This window comes from Cynocephalus volans, chromosome 10 (genome assembly GCF_027409185.1).
Source record: "Cynocephalus volans isolate mCynVol1 chromosome 10, mCynVol1.pri, whole genome shotgun sequence".
NCBI lineage: Eukaryota > Metazoa > Chordata > Mammalia > Dermoptera > Cynocephalidae > Cynocephalus > Cynocephalus volans.
In genome coordinates, this window is record NC_084469.1 from 52,984,565 (window position 1) to 53,000,387 (window position 15,823).

The 15,823-nt window shown below is 50.1% G+C and overlaps 1 protein-coding gene across 2 annotated transcripts in view; it reads right to left on the reverse strand.

Moving 5' to 3' along the window:
* The window catches only part of PPP1R37 (protein phosphatase 1 regulatory subunit 37), a 49,999-nt gene extending 34,820 nt beyond the window's left edge, over nucleotides 1-15,179 (reverse strand). Inside the window, exon 1 of one of the 2 annotated variants that reach the window (XM_063112670.1) lies at nucleotides 14,809-15,179. In XM_063112670.1, coding sequence (XP_062968740.1) covers nucleotides 14,809-15,010 — 202 coding nt within the window. In that variant the 5' untranslated portion in view covers nucleotides 15,011-15,179. The remainder of the gene's footprint in view (nucleotides 1-14,808) is intronic. The other variant, XM_063112669.1, reaches the window with a different exon arrangement.
* Between the last annotated feature and the right edge of the window lie 644 nt (nucleotides 15,180-15,823).

The following is a 15,823-nucleotide window of genomic DNA, read 5'->3' on the forward strand; positions in this document are numbered from 1 at the left end:
CTTGCTCTTTGCCTAGACCAGGTTGCCAATGAAGTGCCCTCCCTCCTAAACTGCACAGCCTCCAGGACCCAGGCTGACATTGCTTATTTGGCTCTTTCTGACAGCCCCAGCCCTGCGTTCCTTCACCCCTGAGCTGCTCTGCTAAGACAGGGGCTTTGCTATGAAGATCCAGTGAAACAGCAAAGGAAAAAGTGGGGGTTTTTTGTTTTTGTTTTTAAAAGATGACTGATAAGGGGATCTTAACCCTTGACTTGGTGTTGTGAGCACCACACTCTCCCAAGTGGGCTAACCCGGCCATCCCTATATAGGAATCCGAACCCTTGGCTTTAGTGTTATCAGCACCACACTCTCCCAAGTGAACCACGGGCCGGCCCCCTAAAAAAGTGGGGTTTTTTTAAACTTTTTTTTTTTTTTGGTGTTTGGCTGCTACAGAGATCAAACCCTAGACCTTAGTGTTATCAGCACCACCCTCTAACCGACTGAGCTAACTGGCCAGCCCTGAGAATGTGGTTCTTTTTAAGAAAAAAAGTGCTTCTTTTTAAGAGGTGTCCTACTTCCTTTTCTCCACCCTTCCAGCAAGGTAAATGAGGAAAAATATACTTGCACAATAAAATTCTGTCTATCTTCAATAGAGAAAGAGTTCTTACAAAAGGTCCCAAAACAAAAATGGGCAAAGAGCATGATGAAGCAACTCCCAAAAGTATATAAGGGTTAACAATAAACAGGTTAACTAGTAGTCAAAGGAATTCTCACTAAAACAAGACACCATCTTTGCATCAACATGCAAATAGTATTCATCCAAATGCAAATAGTATTCATTCATTCACTCAATTAAAAAAAAAAGTCTAGAGCTACAATGATGACTATGACAACAGAACCCTGGCCCTCAAGGCTTACAGTCCAGTGTAGCAAAGACGGTATCTGAGGCTTCAAGTGTTCCTGTCCTTTGACGTGGTAAAACCACTTCTAAGAATTTCTTCTAAGAAAGCTACCCATGATGTACATAAAGATTTATGAACAAGGATGAATATCACTGCATTATTTATGTGACTGAAAATTGGAAAGGGCCTAAATGCTCAGCTATGTAGAAATGGCTAGAACAAATTACAACAGCCCAATGATGTATTGTAAATCACACTTTTTAAGAAATGGTGAAATGAAGTGAAAAAAGATATTCAACTGTATCTACAGTATCCTTATAATTTTATTTTTATCTATCTACAGTTACATATCCAGCCAGAGAAAAGAGATGGGAAGGAAATGCACTGAAAGCATCCTCGGTAGTGAAAATCACTTATCTTGTAAGAGTCTTGCATCTAGAATACGAGTATATATAGAACTTTAACAACTCAATAATAAAAAGACAACTCAATTTAAAAATGGGCAAAAGAGGGGCTGGCTGGTTAGCGCAACTGGTTAGAACGTAGTCTTGTAACACCAAGGTCAAGGGTTCAGATCCCCATACTCTCCAGCTGCCAAAAAATAAATAAATTGAGCAAAAGATCTGAAAAGACCTTTCTCCAAAGAAGATATACACATGTCCAATAAGCACGTGAAAAGATGCTCAACATCTTTTCATGTTCAGCTATAAGGAAAATGTAAATCCATACCACTTCACACCCCCTAGGATAGTCATAATCAAAAGGACAGAAAAGGGCTGGCCTATTAACTCAGCTGGTTAGAGTGTGGTGCTGTTAACACCAAGGTCCACGGTTCAATCCCTGTACTGGCCAGCTGCCAAACAAACAACCAAAAATACCCCAAAAAACCAGAACAGACGATGGTGCAGATGTGGAGGAATTCTTCAAACAGTTAAACAGAGTTACCATATGCCCAACAATTCCACTCCTAGTGAAATAAAAACACACATCCACACAAAAACTTGTATATTAGTGTTCACAGCAGCATTATTTGTAATAGCCAAAAAGTGGCAACAACCAAAAAATATCCATTACTGGATGAACAGATAAATAAAATGTGGTGAATCCATACAGTGGAATATTATTTGGCAATAAAAAGGAATGCCTAGGGCCAGCCCGTGGCTCACTCGGGAGAGTGTGGTGCTGATAACACCAAGGCCAAGGGTTCGGATCCCATATAGGGATGGCTGGTTAGCTCACTGGGTGAGCGTGGTGCTGACAACACCAAGTCAAGGGTTAAGATCCCCTTACCGGTCATCTTTAAAAAAAAAAAAAAGGAATGCCTAGGTTGGACGGTTAGCTCACTTGGTTAGAATATGTTGTTGGTAACACCAAGGTCAAAGGTTCAAATCCCCTTACCAGCCGGCCACCAAAAAAACTGAATGAAGTACTGATACAGGTTACACCATGTATAACTCTGAAAACATTATGCTAAGTGAAAGAGCCAGGCATAAAGGACCACATATTACATGCTTTTATTTATATGAAATGTACTGAATCTACAGAGACAGAAAGCATAGGAGTGGTTGCCTAGGTCGGGGAATGGGGGAATGGGGGAATAAGGGTGATGCTAAGGCATACAGTTTAAGTAATCAAAATTTTCTGAAATTCACTGTGATGATGGATGTACAGCTCTTGAAACAGTGGAAACCAATGAATTGTGCACTTTAAATGGGTGAATCACATGGTATGTGAATTACAGTTCGACAAAACTGTTTTTTAAAAATTCCAGACCGTGAGATTAACAAGTGATTTTTATTTTCTTCCTTAGACTTCCCAACTTCTTTTTTCTAACAGTGAGCACACCTTCCTTTTAATGTTAGAAAAGAGTCAATATGTACTGCCAAGGTTTCAATGTCTTTGCTTAGTAACAACTATCATTCCAGCTTCCAGGGTGAATAGACACCCCTTCTCCCCAGCCCCATGAGGGCTGTGAGGAGAAAATGGAGGCTCAAGCAGTGCAGGGTCACTTAGCAATGTGGTGGGGCTGGAGAGACAACCCCAGATTTCCCAGAGCCCATACCCTTCCCACCAATAACAACTTCATGCAGGGAGTCAGGGCGGCAGGGGACCCAGTGCACAAGGCAGGTTCCTCATCTGTTCTCCCCAAGTACACCATGTGAGGAAGGGGTTTGTGTTAGCCCTGTATTCTCCTGACTGGGTGTGCAATAAACACAGGCATTTGGATTCAACTGCTGTTGGTAGCACATTAAGTCATGACCCTGCTGGCCAATACCTGCCCAACCCACCAACCTAGAATGTCTTCCCCCAGGGCCAGAGACAATCAGGCTGCTGTCAGACTTGGGCACTCTAAGCAGGGCTTCACAAGGGCACCATCTCTGGGCTCTACCTGCACCCCCCATTCAACTCCATCCTAATGGAACAACACTCACTGAACACCTGCTCTGTGCCTGGAACTGTACTGGGGACACAGCAGGGACCTGCCTTCCTAGGGCTTCCAGTCTAGTGGGGGACACAGGCACATTCGCCAACAGTAATGATCCAGAATAAGAGAAGGGACAGGATTGCTTTTGGGGGTACTGCAGATCCCAAGAGCTGAGCCCAGGCCCAGCAAGGAAGGCGGCCCCTCAGGGAAATGTGGCATTGTCTGGTCATTGTGATCAAAGTGGGCAGAACTAGGCCAGGAAGCAAGGATCCCAAGCCCAGGACAGTAGGGGATTACAGAACAAGGAAAGGAAGAAAGAAAAAGAGAGGAGTCGGGGAGGCTTGAGCTGGGCAGCTGGTGGCTGGCCACCCAACATCTGTGACATGCTTTGTTGTTGGAGGGGACAAGGAATCAGGTCACCTGCCACAAAAGTAGAAAGGCAGATCAGTTACAGAACCTCAGCTCCCACCCCATGGCAAGGAAGAGGTCCTGGGACCCACTCACTCCTCTAAGTGGTGGGATATCCTACACAGAGAGATGGGGAAACAGACACTGGGCACAATCTCTCTGCACAGAGAAGGCAAGTATCCTGGCCTATGACGCACAGCAAGTTAACAGCAAAGATGGGTCTGTGTCTCGGTCCCACAGTCTTACATTTCCACGAGGCTGGCTGGGGGTGGGTGGGGGGACAGGACACCAAAAGCAAGCTTTATGACCCCTCTCTATAGCCTTTCCACCTCTCTTCCCACTTTCTTTCCTGGACCCTGGGATTCATGAGGACAGGGACTGTCCACATGCTCATGGCTAGTACTAAGATCCAGCATCACACACACTTCCTTCTCCACCTGCCATATTAAGCTCCTACTCAGAGCCAAGCACAACCACATGGTGTGGGCACTGGGGAATACAGCAGCACCAAACCAAACACACCCCTGCCCTCATGAAGCTTCCAATCTGCGGGCAAGAGGGAGTACTGGCAAGCCTACAGATAAAAAGATTGCTGGCCACCTGACAGGGGAACCCATCCAGAGGGCCAGGAAAGATGGGTTTGCTGGTACCTCAAAGACAAGCTGGTACCTGTGAGAGGGGCCAGCATACCACGATAGGATGTGGGGAGCTGTCTGCATGTTCTAGGACCAAAAGGAAGCCACCGTGGCTTGAGCCCAGCGAGTGCAGGACAAGGTGATCCCTGTCATGGTCAGCAAGGGTGGCAGAGGCCACGTCATGCTGGGCCTCCTAAGCTATTGTAGGGACTCTGGATCAGCTGTAAAAGGCAGTTGAGGGTGGTCATAGAGAGTGATTTGAAACAGGGAGGAACAATGTCTGCTTTGTCAAGACTGCTGTGGCTGCTAGGTGGAGAATGGCTAGAGAGGGAGCAGGAGAGCAGTCAGGAGGCCCCTCTACCTGGCACCTAAGACAGCCAAGTGGCAGCAAAATGGATGCTTGTTGGCAAGGAATGAAGGAACAATCTAATGCATAAACAAATTACCCAAAGAAAGAAATCTTCCTTACCCCCTTGCTCTCCTCATGCTCCTGGCTGTTCTGAGGCCCCAGTGCCTGGATGACAAGGTCTCCAAGGCACCCAGCCTGGGTCACTCACTAGCAGACCCACTTTGCCCGGAGTCCCTAAGGTTCCTGGAGGTGTTCAGTGGTTTGGCTCCTCCTAGAAGCCAAATGGACAGGATGCAGTCCCTCATGCACCTTCTGGGTTCAGTGGGGGAAGATGGACCCAAACAAATAACAGCTGTGTGAGAAGGTGCCATGGGAACCCATGAGAGCAGAGCAGAACTCTGCCTGGGGAGTAGAGAAGGCCTTGCCGAGGAGGCGACATGTGAGCCAGCTTGGAAAGGATGAGCAGAAGTTTGCCAGGAAAGGCGGGGGACTGGCAAGGGGCATGCTGAGCAAAAGGCACCAGTGTGTGCAGGCCAGGAGGGGGAGGGGGCGGGCAGGGTGCTGGGCATCCATTTGCAAAGGGCCTCCCACACCAGGCTTGGCGGCATGGACTTCATCCTGTGGTTATGAAGGAGCCTTGGGAGGCTCTATGGAACAGGGCAGAGGATGAGAACAATTCCTCCTGGAGAGCTAGGCTGCTAGGCTTGAACCCAGCTCCTCCCCTTACTATCTATGTGGCCTTAGCAGCCCACGGAGCCTCTGTTTTCTCCTTGCGGCTGTGAAAATCAAATGAGTAAATGCACGTAAAAAGCTTAGACTTGGTAAGAGCTCCACAAAAGGGAGCTGTGATCACCACCACCACCACCACCATCATCCTCAGGGAAGCATGAGCACTGGGTCACTTCCCTGGAGTTTGCTTTCATCTTCTGGTAGCCACACCCTGCCCTCACCTCCCTCCATCCCTGTCATTCTGGGAAGCAAGTGAGTTCAGCTGTGAAGGTGCTTTGCTTTGCAAAAAGAGGAGGGCTGTACAGAACACAAACAGCTCTCCAACTACATCGCTGATGGCAGCTGGCAGCTGGTGCAAGCCTCGGAGACTGTGGAGAGAGGGAGTGGTAGGTGTGAGGGTGACACACGAGTCTGACCCCAGTGAGTCCCAAGCACCAGCTTTCAAGAGGGGCCCACCCACCCAACCAGGGAGCACATTCCCAGACTGCAGGGCTCCCAATCCAGGCTTTGGCTAGGAAGGGAGAAAGGCATCGGGCAAGTCACATGAGCCGAGCGGCTGTCAGCAGGCACTTCCAAACCTCCACCCCCACCTTGAGGCAACCACTCCACACCAGCTGCCTAGATTAAGGAATGGGGGTGAGAACTTTTGAGTGCCTACAGTGTACCTCCATCCACCACCAACCCATCCATTGTGAGAGCCTACCAGGAGCCAGGCATCACAAAGGGTTCTGGGGATACAGGGGTGAGTAAAGGCGAAGATGAGCCCTGCCTTCATGGAACTTCCTTCCTAATGTGGGGAAATGTAACCAAGCATAATAGATCTCTAATTCCTTTTGGCTCCCAGCCTCCGAACCCCCTTCCTGGAGTTGGGGAACCCCCTCTACATGTCTCACCCACACTGAACTAAAACACCAGACCCCAGCCTCCTATACAACATGGGCTCAGCCACAGCAGGGGCTGCTCCAAATCTACTCTGGCAAGGGGCTGTGGCAGCTTCCTCCAGCTTCCAAAGGTGTCCCGGGCTGACCTAACAGCAGTGGCACCCAGTTCAACTGGATTTGGGGTATAATCCTGGCTGCATGGGCCTTAGGCCTGGATCTCTAGTCTTCCCAGAGAGTCTTAAAAGCTTTGAAAGAGACTCCTTGTCTGCCAAGTGGCTTCACAAACAGGGAAAGTATGGTGCAGGGAGGTCAGAAGTCTTGCCCACGGTCATGCAGCCTGAGTGTGGAGAAGCTGAAATCACATCCAGCCAACTACTCCTAACCACTAGTCACTTGGCCCTGCTCACCTATCCGATAAGGCCAAGGGAGGTGGGACTGTCATTTCACTTTTTGAGAGGAGGGAGCCAGGGCAGACTCAGAGTGGTGACATGATCTCATTCAACTGTACCAGTGTCCTTACTGAGTACCTGCAATAGCTTGTTATTGTTCCAGTTGCTTTCTAAGTATGGATTAATTTAATCCTTAATCCCCATACAAATGGGGATACGAAGGCAAAGAAACTGAATGATGTGCCCAAGGGCAGAGCTGGGCCTGGCACCCAGTGAGCTCCTGTGCTGCCTCTCATGTTATTACCATTTCACAGATATGGGAATGAGGCCCACTGTGGGCTCCATATTCTCATATTGGAACTCCCTGGGCCAAACATTTTCCAGAATTTGAAATTTTCTGGATTTTATAAGAGTGACAAGATACCTATATTATACTAAGTCCCCAGAAAGGGTCTGAGGAGGTGAAGTCACCTGAAGAGGCCGCACAATGGTTGGAGGGGTCCAAGCACCTGACTTCAGAGCCCACATACTTCCCACAATGCACCCAGGGGCAGGATGTCTTAGGCAGGCCAAGGATGCATTAACTAGGGGGAAGAAGGAGAGGTAGGGCTCAGAAATCCAAGGAGATAATGGAGAGGGAAAAACTGTCACCTCAGAGGTGTTACAGAAAGCACTGGCAACAGCAAAATCTTCTGGGGAGGCAGAGGTTCAGATAAATTTGGTGAAGAAATCAATGAAGTCAAATGTCAGCCATTAGCCAATTTTGGGCCACGAGAAGCCTAGAGCCTACAAGTTCCTGGCCTATGGCCATCCTAAGGTCAGTCTCACTCCCTTCATGCCGGCCCCCTTATTCTGTTAAAAATACCCTCTTCTTAAAACCTACTGTGGTTCCCCACTAACATGGCCCACAAGGCCCCACCAGGGAGGTCTCTCACACCACCTCCAGCCTCACCTCTCACCCCCTGCTTCCACCTCCAAGTAAAACTGGCGTTTTTTCTTTTTCTGTTCCTTGATGTGTCACGCTCGTTCTCTCTGCTTCCGATCCCTGGCACCTACCTCCAGTTGCTCCTCACCTGGCTAACTCCTGTGATTTCTTTATCAGATACCCTTTCCAGGAAGCTGCCTTTGCTCTGCCCTCCCACCACACACACCCTGTGAACTTTCCCTAATCAAGAGTCCTTGGGCACTGTGTTTGATGAGAATTGTTTACTGTGTGTCTCACTCACTTGACTGTAATCTCCAGGGAGGTAGGGACTAGGCCTGTCTTCTACCCTGACCCCTAACACCTGGCACAGCTATGTCATGTAGAGTGAATGACTGGTCACAGAGTCACCAATCACACATGCAGCAGGGATGTATTGAGCACCTACCACATACCAGACACCATGTAGTGCAAGAAGTGCAAGGGTCAGAATAAGCAGCTGATGCTGAGAACAGAGGAGCAGCACAGGCCTCTCAGGACTCTGGAGCTGTCCAAGAACCACAGTAAATCCCCTCCTGAATGCCGTTTACTCTGTTTCTCAACCATGCCACAATCTGCAAAGCCAGAATTGTCATCTCCATTTTATAAAGAGCTATGTGTTCTAGGGAAGAAACTACAAGGCATGCTGAACTGAATGCAGCAACTTGCCTAACCTCACGCAGCCAGTACACAGAGGTTAAGAGTGTAGGCTCTAGAGCCAGACTGCCTGGGTTTGAATCCCAGCTTGGCCACTTACTGGCTGTATGACCTCAGATAAGTTACTTCACTTCTTTGGGCCTCCATTTCCTCATCTACAAATTGGGGTGAAAAGCACATACCTCTGGGGTGATTGTGAGATTTAAATGTGATAATACATGAAAGGCACTTAGACCAGTGCCTGGCACACGGGAGGCAATGACTGGTGACTGTAGGGTCATCAAGAGAACAGGAACTCAAACCCAGGCCCCACGTGCTCTACTGCAGCAGGCTGCCTTCCCAACTCAAATTTCTGCAGTTACCTTAAATCAGACATTTCAATGCTCCCCTATCAATTTGCTCCAAAACAAGTCTTAGAGATCAACCTGTCAGCCTTGATCTGAGGTCTAGAAGGCAGTTTGGGATTGAGTACTGAGTGGTTGAGCTGAATGGCTGTCAGAACTGCCTGGAGAGCTTTTGAGAAAAAAAAGATTCCTGGCCTCCATTCCCAGCAACTGCAGCAGTTGCAGCCAGTCCAGCCCAGGGCATCTGGCTCCACAGTTCTTAATCCTTTTGGAGCCAAATACCTGCAAAGCCTCACGACAGCCACAATACCTCGCTCCCAGAAACACGCACACATGTACGTCTACTGACTCATTCAGTGACTACTGAGCCAGCAGGGTGCCAATTTTGAGTGCTCTTTCTGGGGGCTCAGGGCAGATGCCAAAGCCTATCTGTAAATTTCCGAGGAAGAGCCCCTGTCCTGGCATCAACTAGATTAACTACTACGAAAAAGTTTCTTGCAAATAACACATGGGGTATTAGATCTAATAAAAAACTTCATGTCTTCCAACACTCGTCCAGTGACCAAGCTCTACTGTGTACCAGATTGGGGTCAAAGAGGTGATTCGCACATGGTCTCTGCCCTTGAAGGGGGAAATACAATGAGAACACAAATAGAGTCGGAGACTGAAAGAATCAGGGCAGCCCGCCTGCATGTGCAGGCCCTGAGAGCTGCCAGAGTGGGAAGTGTGCAAAGGGCCCAGAATGGCAGAGAGCACTCACTCACATGACAATATCATTAACCCAGTCATGTCCCAACAAGACAGAGGGCTGTGGTGGTGGAGCCCATTCTACAGAGGAGACTAAGCCTCACGGAGGAGCTGCAACTTGCCCAAAGTCATTAGCTGGTATACAAAGAAGCTGGGGCTAACAGTTCTTGGTACTCTTGCTGCTTCTCATACTAGTGGGCCAAAATATCTTGACTTAGTTTTAGCTCAGTGAGGTTGGGCAACTTGCCCATGGTCACCAGCTTGTAACAGACAGGGTCATGCCAGGAGCCCCATGGCCTTTCCCGTCCTTGGTCAGGGACAGTTACAACATTAATCTTGGAGGAGTGGGCCTTTGAGGGAAAGAAGGATGCTGATGGGGGAGATATTAGGGGAGAAATGAGTGCCAATGCACACCAGAGGCAGGAAGCAGAAACTACACTTTGGGGGCTGTAGTGGGGGGGGAACAGAGGAATGGTGATGACAGGAATAACAAGGGAGACATTTCCTGAGCATTCACTATGGAGCAGGCACTGCATTACATCTCTTAATCCTCACCACTACCCTATGAGGATACTACTGTCAGCTGCGTTTTATAGACAGAAAAATCAAGGCACGGAGAGAACAATCGCTCAAAGTCACACGGCTGCTCAGTGGCAGAGTCTACTTGCCAACTCCAGAAGTAGGAGGTAAAGCTGGGCCCAGATGGAAATCTGAGTAGCTGCATCAAAGCCATCCCCCTCAACCTCATTCCCATCTTCCCAGAAATACCACCACTTATGCAAAAATGAGTGATTCTTTTAACTAGGGCCTCTTTCTACCATCAACGATGCATTCCTACCTGCCAAACCAGTTTCAAGGACTAAATCTGCAGCACCAGTTTCGATGAGAACAAACAGTATGGCATTTCCACCCTCTTGGATCCCCATTTAAGTACAACATTGCCACTATCCTACCACCCACTCCGCTCCCTGAAGCTCAGGTGGCCAGAAATGTGGCATGTTTGGGCCCCATTCAGCCTGTAGACACCTACACTTTACACAAGAAGTTTCCTGGTGGGCAACCTGTGTGCTGTGCGCCCCCCACACCCACCCCAACAAACTCCAGGACTGAAAGTCAGGGAGCGGGGAATGAGTCACTGGCAGAACTGGGGGAGGGGGGCACATGAGTCTCCCAGATTGTGGCCAGTGTCATGTGTTCTTGATCACAAATTCCTCTCACACGCCTGCCTTGCAAACCCCACACAGTGTTCAACTGGTACTTGGGAGACCAGCCTAGCCGTAGCCATTATTGCAGTTTGGTGTGGAAGGGTTCCTGGTACAAATCTAGCCTTCACCCTCAAAAAAGCTAGGACCGTAGTCTGCCATCATGTGATGGGGTGAGGAACAACAGGCAAACACCCCCCTCTCCCCTGGCGTCTACGTGCCCAGCCTAGCAGTACTGAGGCAGCCTCTTCCACTCACGACTTCCTCCCTACCTTCTCCCCAAGCTTCACTTCCCATCCACACACACCTGGCTCGGCTCACTGAGGAGACCCTGCCCCTCAGGGTTCATCCCCTCCTCTCAGACTTCCTGGGTGGTCTGGAGGACAGGGATCGCTGGCCCTCTTTTACAAATGAGAAAACAAACAATGCTCAGCAAGAATGACAGGCCACTGCCGCCAAGGCTGGCCTGGAAGCCTCCCCCTCCCAAGCTGCTCAGCCGCACTCTGCTAGATGGCTCCCAAACATGGCCTGGCCTCACATACTCATGGGTGCTCTCATTCTACAACTACCACTGGTTGTCCTTCTAGGTGCTGAGGAAAGCAGAAAAGAGAGGAGACTCAGTGTCTGCTCTCCCATTCCAGTGGGAGAGACTACCAACAAGAACACAAACAGGTAATGTAAATCAGATAGCCATTAGTGCAAGGAGGAAAATAAGCAGGCCCCCAGAGGGCGGGAACACTAGGTGAGATGGGAAGCCCAGGAAGGCCTCCCTAGGTGCTGGGTTGAGCCTCTGTAGGCCTGACACCCTCCTCACAATGTCTCTCTTCCAGATCATCTCACCTCCAGGAATTCCCCAAATGCAGACCCTTGGAGGCCCTGAAGGGGCTCCCACCTGGCTGAGCCACCATGCTAGTCCCAGTCTTGGCCCTCTCTCACCACAGCACAGGCTCTGGCAAGGCCTGGCCAAGCTCTCCTCGCAGGGAAAGGCTTTGTTGAACGGGAAACCCTGTGCTGGGATCCCTCGATTCCTCTAGTGCTGCTCTCTCCCGGCCCTGGCTCTCCCCTGCACGTCCTGGCCTAGGCAACTTCTCAATCTCTACCTTGGCAGAATAGCTTCTGGATGAACAAGTCTCTCCCAATCCAGACCCACCAGCTTGTCTGTCACCCCTTGGCCTTGGCATCATGCCACACAGCAGGCCCTAGATGGACTCCTCCATCATCCTTCCCACTAGGTCCACAACTCAGATAACACTCCCTGTGCCTCCCTACAGCTTACAGACCAACTCCAACAAATCTCCCATCCCTGTTCCAAGACCAACCAACTCCTCCCTACAGCCCCCCAGCCTAAGACCCTCTAGCTTCTCAATTGGGTAGCCCCTTGGAACAACTTTCTTTAGCATTACTCCTTTTCTACACCCCAGCAAGCCCTCTACCTCGACAGCCCCAAGGCCAGTCAACAACTCTGTTTTCCTCTCCAGGCACAGAGGCTATCACCTGCTCCTTGGTGTTGACAAGCCCTCGGTTTTTCTTTTCTTTTTTTTTTTAAAAGATGACCGGTAAGGGGATCTTAACCCTTGACTTGGTGTTGTCAGCACCACGCTCACCCAATGAGCAACCGGCCATCCCTATGTGGGATCCGAACCCGTGGCCTTGGTGTTATCAGCACCACACTCTCCCGAGTGAGCCACAGGCCGGCCCAAGCCCTCGGTTTTTCTGTCCCGCAAATCTCATTGTCCAAATTCTCCAACTTGACCAATGACCCTTGCCCTGCCCAGCCCCAAGGTCACCTACCTCCTTCACTGCCAGGCCAACCCCTCAAGACCTCTCTCCAGCCAAGAAGGACCAATGCTTCCAGCCCAGTCCACGTCATCACCTCTCTACCTCAGACCTGCTGATTCCTCTAGAGTGTGAGTCCTGACCAGTCCTTGCTACCCCCCTCTCTAAACCTCGGAGAATGAGACTCCCCCAGCCTTAAGGTGTCACTACCTCCACCCCTCACCCAGGGCAGACCAATCAGCAGCCCTCCGCTCCACTCCTCCCAGCCAGACACCAATTGACCCTATTTCTTTACCAACATTCTTCCCTGCCCTTAACCTCTTTCACTGTCTCCATGACAGCCCATGGAGAAAAAAAAAAAAAAAAAACCCCAAAAACAAGTCTGCCTGGATAACAACTGCTATTTATGTGGCAGGAATTTACAAGGACTATCTTGTTTAATGCTCACAACTACCCCACAGTAGAAATTAGCACCTCCATTTGCAGAGAAAGAAACAGGAGGCTTAAAGAGGAAAAACAGCTCACTCAAAGCCAAACCTTTTCTGGAAACCTGCAGACCGGACACTTTACCTCCCACACACATTCCCAACCTGTGCCAAACTCTCCAACTGCCCTTACCACTGACCCTCCAGCCCTCAAACTGACCATCTTCCCTTCCCCTCACCCTGGGCCTACCGACTACCATCTCTGCCGCTCTCCTGGAATCTACTGAAGCAGTCACATCTAGGCCCCACCCCATAAAACAACTCCTCTCTAAAGACCCCTAAAATGACCAACATTGCCTTAATGACAATAATTGCAACTTCACGAAGGCTCAGGCTGGCCAATCACTTTTCATACATGATTTCACTTAGTCCTCACGACTAAATACTCAATACTCAATCCTGTGGCATAAGTACTGTCAACCTCTTTAGTGATGGGAAAACTGAGGCTCAGAGGAGTTAGGTAATCAGCCTGAGGTCACAATGCAGGTAAATGGCAGTCAGGATTTGACCTGGAATCTCTGCTCTTGACCACCTCCCTGCTCTGCCTCTCCAGGTCTTTCCCCCTTCTTGCTCTGAACTCCCTGGACTAGATACTATGCTATAGCCAGGGCCCATTCTGACTCCTCCTTTCCTCAGCCCCAATCCCCTAAGCCTCCAACTCCAATCTCACCGCCTATTCCTGGGGCCTAGAGCCCAAGAACTTGGGTAGCTCCCATTGCCAAGAATCTTAAATTAACTACCATCTCCTTCATAATTAGCCAAACTGGCATTTATTGGCAAGCTTCCTGTGTGTTCAGTTTCCAGTTACCATGTTTTCCACTCTTACATCAAAGACACCAATTCCTCCACTGCCCAAAACTGACAACAGTTCCTCACATTTCCCCTGGGCCAACAGACCATCTTCAATAGAACTATAACCAGTCTTGTCCCTCTCTTCACAGGCTCCATCACAGCAAGACTGACAGATTTCTCCAGCACAGACATGTTGCTGTCAACACTGCTGCCAAAATCTCTAGAGCGACTTTCCACCTTCCCAAACCTATGGGTCCAACACACTCCTCTAGGTGCCCTTTCAACTCCAACACTGAACTAACCTTCTCCTGGGGGTCTATAATCCATAAACTTGCCCCCTCTCCCAATACCTCAAGCCACCAAACTTAAACTTCTTCAATGTCCTCACCTTCCATGGACCAGCAACACCAATTCCTTACTTTATAACAGTTCCAAACTCTTTCTCAGGAAAGACCCTTCCTTCAACTGACAACCTCTTTTCTGCTTCATTTTTTTGAGGAGGAGGAGGAGGAGGCATGCAGTTGCTTTTCTTCTTAATACCAAGATCTAACATTGCCTCTGGCTATCTCACCCACCCACAAATTGACCACCAACTCTGCTTTTCTGGGAGTTTACCTTTGTCTCCTTTTACCAACTCCTCTACAGCCACAGTCCAGGTTTAATCCTCTTCCTCCTTTTAGCCAACAAAGTGACCAACATGACCACCCTTGCCCAGAGGCTTGCAGATCAGCAACTTAACCTCCTTCCATCCCCATGGGCCCATCAAACTCCTCCAACTGCCCTTTCAGGACCTATGTGGACGCACTCTTCCTCCCCTAACTGCCCTCTCTACCCTTCCCTGGCGGAATTATGAACTCAAAGGCTGCCCCCCAGCCCCAATATCACGAACCACCAAAGTTCCTTAATTACCCCTCATTTTAAATCCTAAAACGATCATCCTCAGCGTTGGGGGTGGGGGAGGGAGCATAAACCAGATACTCTTACCTTCCCCACCCCCTTTCGGCCTCCAGCTCTACACTGACGACTGTCTCTTTAAATCATCATTAGATATTGTTTATTAAACGCCACCTCCGTACCAGGCCCCGCACCGACCTTCTAGATTCCCTGCTCTCCCTAAAGCCCGCCCCCGTGCCTCCGCCGTAGCTACCATGTCTCCAGGGGTCTTTGGGCTCCACCGCTCCGGACACAATATCCTCGTCGGACGGGAATGTGACGCGCTTGGCTGCAGCCTTGAGGCGCCCATCGGCGGGGGGAGACGCCGGGCCGGGAGACCCGGCCTCAGCGGGGACCTCCTCGGCGTCGCCGTTCGCGCCCGGCCCGGGCGGCGCCTCTTGCGGCGGGATTTCCATCGCCGCCGCCGCCGCCTCCTCACGGGGGCCCCGGGGACATGCCCCGGACCCCGGACTTGTCTCTCCGGGCCCGCCTGCCGTCTCGGGGCATGGGCTCCGCCGCTGCTTCAGGCGCCGCCTCGGTCCGCTCTCCTCGTCGTCGTAGTCGTCGCCGCCAGGAACCCAAGCGCGCCTCCGCCAAGCCCCGCGCGCGCCTGCTAGTTCGCGATCGCACTTTCGCTAAAAACCGGTAGAGCCCGCCGTGTACTAAGAAAGCCAGAAAACAGATTTAAGCTCTTTGAGGGTGGAGATGTGTCGTATCTGATATGAAGGGGAGAACAAAGGACAGAAAGAACCACGGAATAAAGAAACGTCAGCAACGAACCTGCAAAGCCGGAACTACAGAACACGAGGGGCGGGGCGAGGTGGACGCCGTCTCCCAGAGCAGCGCGCAAGCGCGAACCTGAGCCGCCATCCCCCCACCCCCTGACCCCTGCTCCCCGCCCCCCCCCCCCGCTTCCCCGCCTCTCCACCAGTCTAGATAACTAATGCTCAGGTTCGTACACATTCGTCACAAGCCCCGGAAATGGAGAAAGGAATGGGGTTGGTAGAAATAAAAACATCTACTTGGCCAGGATAGAAGTAAAGGGATGGAGAAGTTGAAAGGAAAGGCGATAGGTGCTACTTTGAATATATGACTACAGGTGATACATGCTGAAAGGGATCTTCTGCGTGGAGACGAAGCCTCTGCGTTAGTCTGTAGCCTTCTGTTTGCACACTGCAGTTTCATCAATAGCTGTTCTGTATCTGGTTAGCGTTGCAAAAAATATAATT